This window comes from Orbicella franksi, chromosome 9, assembly GCF_964199315.1.
Source record: "Orbicella franksi chromosome 9, jaOrbFran1.1, whole genome shotgun sequence".
NCBI classification, from domain to species: Eukaryota; Metazoa; Cnidaria; class Anthozoa; order Scleractinia; family Merulinidae; genus Orbicella; species Orbicella franksi.
The window spans coordinates 27,468,765-27,477,905 of NC_138153.1; the positions used below are offsets into that span (position 1 = coordinate 27,468,765).

General features: G+C 37.5%; 1 protein-coding gene across 1 annotated transcript; it reads left to right on the forward strand.

The window, feature by feature from the left end:
* The first annotated feature begins 3,804 nt into the window (after positions 1-3,804).
* Positions 3,805-7,099, forward strand: LOC145497640 (uncharacterized). The gene has a single exon (XM_081477462.1). It carries the CDS (start codon positions 3,960-3,962, stop codon positions 5,097-5,099), a length of 1,140 nt encoding a protein of 379 aa, XP_081333588.1. The 5' UTR covers positions 3,805-3,959; the 3' UTR covers positions 5,100-7,099.
* The last annotated feature ends 2,042 nt before the right edge of the window (positions 7,100-9,141 follow it).

Sequence of the window (9,141 nt, forward strand, 5' to 3'; positions counted from 1 at the left end):
ATGGTCTCATAATAGTCAGTCATAAACAGAGTTATCTAAACTTTAAAAAAAAATTCATCACCGACTGTTCGAAACCGGGAGAAATGGGCTCTGTCCGCGAAACTGTTTTTGTTGATGTTTTTGCTGTTATATTTAAAATGTTGTTTCCGTCCTAATTTTGTACATTTGCAACTGCCCTCGTTTGTTTTAAAATTTTGGTCATTCGTGAAGTTTAGTTTTTGTCATACATGGATATATTTCTGCGCGTGAATAGTTGATGGTCAATTCTATTCATAGCCACACGTGAAAACATTCGATAATGCAAGGTGTTCCGAATGACGTGAAAGGCAACAACAACAAACACAAAAATAAACACAAAAAGGGTTTCTAAGTCTCCGGAACATAAACCGCAATGAGTAGGGAATTCATGAGTGCTCAGAAAACGGCAAGCAATGTACCAGTTTCGGTAGAATATCTTTTCCCGTGGAAAACCGTGCCCAGCCCATCAGATTCTTGGAATTTAGAATTAAAGTGTTAAGAAACACTGGAGTTTTCTTTAGTGAGATGTACCCAGAATTTTCGCCGACATCTGTTTTCCGAATGATAACTTGAAATGCCTTCTTGAACACGAAAATGTCATCAGTTACTATTAGTTCTGAAAAAGCAACAGCATACAGCAACTTATATCACTGAGATTTCGTTCCGCTAAAACTCTATGGCATTTTGGTATTTAACCATTGAGAATGGTACCAGACCAAGGTAGGTTGGAAAACCAGGAATTCGGAATTCGGAATTCGGAATTCGGAATTCGGAATTCGGAATTCGGAATCCGGAATTCGGAATTCGGAATTTTATTTTAAAAAAATAAAAAAATAAATTAAAAAAATAAATAAAAATAAAAAATAAATAAATAATAATAATAATAATAGTAATAATAATAATAATAATAAATAATAATAATAATAAATAAATGTAAAGAAAAAATAAATTATTAATTTAAAGTTATAATAAAACCTAGAATCTGAACTCTGGACTCTTGCGGCTTGACAATCAGACGGTTGCAGTTGAGTCACGATATGTGGTCACGCAATACCTTACTTTTAAATTATAAAAAAATATACAGAAAACAAGAAAAAACCTTAACAAGAAACACCCTCATATTCCCTGTACTTTGTTCTTTGTTTCTGAGTAAAAGGTGTGTCACACAAGAGATTTGAAGCTTTGTTAAAGAAGTTATGAATTTGGACGAGAAGGCATAGTGATTGGAATTCGGAACATATCATGCAAAGAAAGAACAATTAAACCTTTTTAAAAAAAGCCAATGTTCCGAATTCCAATCACTATGCCTTCTCGTCCAAATTCATAACTTCTTTAACAAAGCTTCAAATCTCTTGTGTGACACACCTTTTACTCAGAAACAAAGAACAAAGTACAGGGAATATGAGGGTGTTTCTTGTTAAGGTTTTTTCTTGTTTTCTGTATATTTTTTTATAATTTAAAAGTAAGGTATTGCGTGACCACATATCGTGACTCAACTGCAACCGTCTGATTGTCAAGCCGCAAGAGTCCAGAGTTCAGATTCTAGGTTTTATTATAACTTTAAATTAATAATTTATTTTTTCTTTACATTTATTTATTATTATTATTTATTATTAATATTATTATTATTATTATTACTATTATTATTATTATTATTTATTTATTTATTTTTTTTTATTTATTTTTTTAATTTATTTTTTTATTTTTTTAAATAAAATTCCGAATTCCGAATTCCGGATTCCGAATTCCGAATTCCGAATTCCGAATTCCTGGTTTTCCAACCTACCACCAGACGAAGTTAATGGACACTGTTATCGCTTAAGATAAAGGTTCTAAACGAAATAGGAAAACAGGAAACGACATAAACAGTCTTTAACCAAAATGTTCTCTTTGGGTGGCCCAGGAAATTTTGACTCCAGCTCTCTTTGTTCGCTCAGTCCTAAGCGACTAAATACAGACAATATATGTTTGACGAAGTAAAAGTTCACAGAAACCCAGAAAAAGGTTCAGTCTTTCGTTGAACATCAATCAGTGACAAACTTGTCTTAGGCCCATTGTAGGACCTTTTCGGTTATATGGTTCATTATGTCTGAATTTGTTTTCGTCGTTAGCACGCGCCCTTGTGTTATGCGATCGATATGATTTTTTGTAGCCTGTTGACAAGCTGCGGTTGTGGTCGAGGGGGGAATAGGGTTAGGGCTGGGACGTCGGCGCCATTTTTGACTAGAGAGCCTGTTCAAAGGCTAGATTTTCCGATGTATTTCAACAGCTAAAAGTCGAAATACTCGCTAGAAAAGGACATCATATAAGTGGAACAATAAATCATTTATTCCACGGTTTAACAAATAATACGGGCGGAAATTTGGCTCAAAGCTCATATATTTTCCTCGGAAAAATACTGCGCAACTCGCGAAACATCCACGCGTATTATATGTTTCTTTTCATACTAGCTGTATTCACTTAGACAGCCGAATTCTGCGTCTCAGAGGAGTAATGCGCCATATAAGATAAATACATCATGCATCTCAACCAAGTATTTTCAACTTAGTATTTCAAAAACAAACAGCCGGAAGCAGCGCGCAGTCAATAAAAGGAAGAAATGCTTTCCTCTCTTTTGACGTTTATTTCTCAGTTGTTTTCTCTTCAGTCCAGAAGAACCATTTTGAGTACTTTTATTTTAGGTAAGAGTATTCTACCAATGACAGGAGTTTCCGACAATAAAACTTAAGATTCACCTTTTTTTCTATTTCGAGGCGTGATTTTATCACATTCCTCAAGTTTCACAACATCGCATTTTATTTCTACCAGTTGCTCTTTCCAAGACTTATTAACTCTGTACTTCCTTCTCTACCCAGCCTAGACAAAGGATCTATTTCATGTCACCCCACACGGTATTTTTCGGTAGACGCTCGAGGCCGAAATTTGCGAAATTTTAAGAATATACCCGATGTTGAGATTTACTTAGAAAATAATATTTTGTTCATTGAGCCTTGGGTCAAAGGGATTGGGAATGACAAATCGAAAAGAAAGGAATGGGACTGGGACTGATTGGGAAAAACATAGGCTACCTCTCCCCCTTCCCTTCAGGACACTCGCTTTGCACACAAATCTTGATTGCACCGCCTTACTTCGGGCCCCTCCAAAAAGGGCGAGCCTGAAATTACAGATTATTTGCGAAACAAAATGTTTTGCACTCCTTGGCTCTCTATGCGCGTTCAGAAAGTTATCATTGCAACAAGCTGTGGAAAATTAGAGAATGAAAACAATGAAAATACATGTCACGACTTTCGAACAGTCCCGAAGAGCTCATCTCGCAAACCACAGATTTCGGAAGTTACAGAAAAATTTGCATGTCGTTTGTCTATTCATACCTCAGGTTTTATATCATACAGAGACTTTTTTTGTTGTGGTACTTGACATATCTTTTATTTTTGCATAATGAGAATTTCGCCTTTATGTGACCCGTTTAAAATATTTTAGCCGGTTTTGTTTTGTTTAGTTCCGTTTCGTTTCGTTCCGTTTCGTTTCGTTCCGTTTCGTTTAGTTTCGCAAAATACAGTGAGCCAGATTTAAGAAATCAGCCGCTCCTTGCAGCGACCGGTCCGAAAGAAAGTTTTGAATACACTGAATCTGGCGCAACCTAATTAAATGAATGAATAACCGAATATTTAATTAAGTCAGCTGAATAAGTTAATTTGAAGACGAACAATGCCAAGGTATAGAACAGATAATCTAAGACGATTTAAGACATCAGACGACCTTTGAAATAACAAAGTTGGATTTACCTTGGAAGCCGGACTCTCTATACGGCTGAAAAGTTGTCCTCTGCTCCCATTATGGACATTTGCCAGATGCTTCGTGACATATAATACGTCATGATGCATTATACGTCTTCCAATGTAAATCAAGCTGCAGACGCATAAATTCATAGTTCAAACAAGATGGCGTCGAAAGGTAGGGAATCTCGAATGCGACGTTGGTCAAACGTTGAATTAACACAGTTTGCCACGGTTCTTGTCGACGAGAAAGAATCCTTTTTATTTCAACTGGAGACCAAAGCGGCAAAGAAGGCATCAAACATGCAAATCTTCGCGAATATAAAGAAGAATTTTGACGAACATTTGGCTGTCGATGGTGTCGCAGAAAAGGTTAAAGAGGAGATTGGTGAGCGGAAATTCAGGGATCAACCGCTAATCGAGACTGCCATCAGCAAGCTACGAATCAAGTACAAGTGGATGAAAAATCAGAGGAAGATATACAACAACCGAATCAACTCTAGCGGAGAGAAAATGGCCCTTATTCAAAAACCTGAATGGCTCATAATACTCGACCCAGTGCTCGCCCAAACAAACGCTGAGCTGGTGCGTCTTGGAACAGTCTTTGACGTTGATCAAGATGATAATTCCGGAGACGAGAGTAAATGTTCTCACAATGAAGACGAATCAATGCTGGATTCTTGTTACGATGACTTACCTTCTTTCTGTGTTCTTAGAGGTAAACGTCCTGAGACATGTACAAATATGACGGACGACGAAGAAAGTGGTGTGGTTAGCTCTCCTGAGTCAACGACTATGACAAATGTGCGATCAATTAACGAAGCTAAAAGTTCCAAGTCGACCACAGAAGGTGATTTAGAAGAGAATGCTGTAAATAAAAGTGCTAAAAAGTCACCCATGGCAGGGAAAGAGGCAACCTCGTCAGTAGAAGTCACGCAAGTAAAGTCACGCAAACGAAAGGCCGAGGAACCGGAAAGATCCCACGAACAGGCGTTGCGTGACCTCACTGAGGGCATTCAGAAAATGAGCGAAACAATCGACAGACGAATGGCGTTGATGATCAAAGAAGAGAAATCAAGGGATGAGGCGTTTATGAAGTTTCACGAGAGGCAGTGTGAATTAAACCGTCAACACGAGTTACGTATGATGGAAATGATGATGAGGTTTGCTCACCCTGCCCCAGTCTCCTACAGTATGCCTTCTGGTGAATCAGTTCCAATTCAAGCCTATTACGTGAATCCAAGGCAGGGTACAAGTGGTGAGAACAGCTTCAGCGAGGGAAGAAATACAAATGAAGAGAAGTAAAGCGGGCTGAACTTCTTTCCTGACTACAGCATGTTATGGTAGCACAGTTTTAGAATGTTGGACAATTACTTTACTTTATTCACTTTATTAAGGCGGGGGTCGACCTAAAAACACACCGTTTTTTCAAACTTTTTTCATGGTTTAGATTTAGTTCCAAACCATGGCAAAGTATACAATTTTAGAAAGCTTAAAGACCAAAGATTATGAAAATTTGTTTTTGTACTTTAGAACTGTATTGTAACCTGACACTGACTAAATTAAATTTTCCACCTGTTGGGGAATGCCAGGGCTGAACTCCTACAAGAACTGATCAAAATGAATAATTTTTTACATTTTTTAAAAGAAGACAAATAGCTTACTGTTTTAAGCATAGAGAGTTTTGGAAAGTTAAAAATACATGAAATAGTGACCAGTCAAATCTGTTACAGAAAATCCAGCATAGACCAGCATACGTTTCAATCCATAACTTCGACAAAATGCACTGAATGGAAAAGTTCTAGGCTGAAAACACAATTATTTAGAACAACACAATCCTGAAAATTTCAGCTCAGTTGGACAAATCCTTCTCAACATATCTTTTCTCAAAGGCAAAAATAACTCGTTTTAAGAAAACGAGCTTTGAACTTACAGTAGCAGAAATGTTTCTCATAATAAAACATTAACACCTTAAGATTCAAATTCCGGTTAAAACAAAAAATCGATCTTTTACAGAATTTTTAGGTACATGTACCCCCGCCTTAACAGTGCTTTTCTAACACTTACTCATTGCAGTTGTAAGAAGATAGAATAACTACATGCAGCAAACTAGTCGTTTTGGAAGTTTGACCAATAACTTGTGTTTTCAAGAATACAACGCTTTGCTTCCGTCTTACAAAATTATACTCCGAGCAACCTTGTTACCGCCCCCTGGGAACGAGGTTAAACTCTGACTCAGATGTCAAAAGGTGTTATGTTATGATGTTAAGAGTTGAGAAAGAAAACGTACAAACAAACAAGTCAAAAAACAAAAACAAAAAACAAAAAACAAAAAACAAGCATGTGGCCCATGTGCGGTACATGGCTCTCAAAGAAGGGCATTTCACAATAAAAGCTTTGTGTTCTGTACATGTTTCCTTTAAACGTGTGTTTGCCAGGCTCATTACACTTTCAACTGTGTATGAGCCATTCATCAGAAGAGGTTTTTCAGTAATTTTGTATGTGTTTTCGCGAACAGTCTTGTCTATCGTCTTGGATAGCTCATGCCCAGTAGGAAGCAATAGCATTGCTTGTTTTTATGTTTTACATTGTTCAGTGATTTTGACTCCAATCTTAGTAAAATGCTGATCGTAGAATCCACGTTCTGACTTGTTGTGTGATCGTTTCGATTAGGGCTTTGTATACATGGTCATGAAGTATCATTGCTTTTGTTGGATTTATTTGGAAATAGAAAATAGCCGCTACCTGTTTACATTTTATGAGTAGGTACATCATTTTTAAATAAGCTGATGCAGACGCTCGAGAAAAATTTATGTAAACCCAAAATGCAGTTGACAATAAGAACCTTAAAATTCTCTCAAAAATTCTCGAGTGTACGTTTTTTCCCGGCCGGAATATAATAAGCACGCGTTCTGCGGCTTGAACAAGAATTTCCAATAGCCTTTCAGAATTAATTCTACGCACGAATGAGGCCCTCTTAGGGGTTTTAGGGATAAGGGATAACTGGCAAAATAATTTTAGGGATAAGGAATAACTGACAAAATAATTATAGGGATAAGGGATAACTGAGATAGTTTTAGGGATAACAAAAAAGAGCTTTGATTTCTCAATTGTCACACGTTTGCTCACTTTTGCCGAGGATTTGCATCATCGGCGACCAGTAACGAACAGTAACAGGTCATTTATCAATCCAAATTCAAGCAAGGTGGGTCAGATGTCCAAGATTTGCTCCCAGGCTCTTTTATTCGGTCAGCCGCTGACCAGAGAGAAGAATATTCTAAGGTAATGTCATATAAAACCGTGGAGCTTTCGTATAATTATGCAGTGTTAGGTTATCTATTAAGAAACGGGTCGCTTTATACTTTAAAATTGCCACCTATTGTCAAATTCCAAAGATAAGTAATTTTGGGTATAACAGTCTCGGTAATTTTAGTGATAAGGGATGTAAAAATCCCCCCCTGACAGGGCGTCACGAATCAGCAAAGACCACTTTTGCAATGCAAAAGTACTTTTTTTTCGTCTCTTGCTTTCCCGAAAATCAACATGTTCTAATTGCAGACTTTCAACAGCCAGTTTTTTAATTTTCGCCAGAGGAAGTGACGTTTGCTATTCGGCTGTAAATGGAAAAGGTTCCACAATTTGAAAATACGCTTATCACTCTAGAAGGTAAGACATCTCCATGGCTAGTCCTCTGATTGACAGCACATCGCTCAACATCTCGAATCATGAATGGATGCAGCCGCTCCGATACCGCTGTCAAAAGAGACCGGGGGGGTTACTCCCTTATATGGGCTATATAGGTATGTGCGGTCCCAAGGGATAGGGTTTTTCAGCCATTTTGGTCATAAATAGGGTATGGTTTTTGCACTCTAGCCTTGATATGAGTATGTTTTGAAAAAGAAGCCACTTTTTCGTCATTATCTTATTGAAAAGAAAATCAACAAAGGCCCTTCACAAATTATGTTTACGGTAATTTAACATTGGTCTGAGCCAGGGAACTTATTATAACGCAGGTCTGAAACAGGGTTTGGATTTAAGCGTTAGGTCATAAATAGGGTTTCGAATTTTTGGTCAGGTCATAAATAGTGCAGGGGATATCGCAGATTTTGGTCATAAATAGGGCAAGGGTTTTGGGAAGCGGGCAGCCGCCCCCTCCCCCGTGAAAGAAACCTCTTGTGCATGGGTCTTTAATGAGTGGCGTCAAGTTTTAACAAACCTGAACATGTTTCATTTGATGAAAATATAAAACAAACAGCGGTGATGAACATTTTAAAAAACATGCATTTTATGAACTTGACGTTTCGTATGCTAGTCAACATACATTTTCAAAAGTATAACCGTTAAAATTTTTGGAAGCTAGTTATGCTGTATCAATGGCGGTCTGGAACCTAGACAGAAAACATTCGCAGTAGAAATTCAAGACGTTTCAAACGGAAACTGTTTGTAAAGTGACACAATGGAAAAACTTGCCTAAAATAAAGTAAAAGCTTTTCACTGCTGACATTGGCATTCAATGCTGACTGTAACTCCTGAATAAACAAGGTCTCCTTAACCTTACAATGGTAGTCAGTCTTGCCGGACGCCAAAATGTTAAAATGGTCCCATCTGATGTTGTGACCGGTTGTTTTAATAGCAGAAGAGTGATCAGTGATCATGTTTCGAAAGGACCGAAAGGGCCTTGAAATGTCAGCGAAAAGCTGTTTGTTTTACATTTTAAATCAAGCTACGATGGCCGAAGACCAACAGTTTAGATGATATTTCATTTGGCTTTTAACAACTGACGCTTTCAGAAGGAAGCCGAACATTTTATAGTGCTTTTAGAGGGTCCACAGTAGGGTCCTCAGATCCCGCTTTCCCGCCCAGTTTTTCCTGTTAATCCCGCTATCCCGCCCTTTTTTGCCTGGAAATCCCGATCCCGCCTACTTTTTAAAGACGTTTCTGCGTTAATTATTAATTTGTTAAATTAATAATTAATTAAATTATTAACACAGAGACTTTTTAAGAATAGATATCGCATCTAATATCACAAAAGGATTCAATGGGTAGCAGATAAGTAAGCACAAAATTAATGATTATAACGTTTCGTTCCGTAAACTGTTTACCGTTTTGTTTCCTTTTGTCCACGTATCATTGAAAGAAAAAGATTTTTCATTCCCATATTCGAGACATGGCCAGTAAACACACCTGATAGTTTCTTTCAAAGCTTTCAGTGTCTTCGCTTTCCTTAAAACCTGGGCTCAGAACTTTTCTTTCCGAATGAAGGCATTCCCGCTCGCACATCCTTTTTGTAATATATGGCCACGCAATATGTATAATGTCTCGTACTTCGTTCGGTAAATCATTGTCA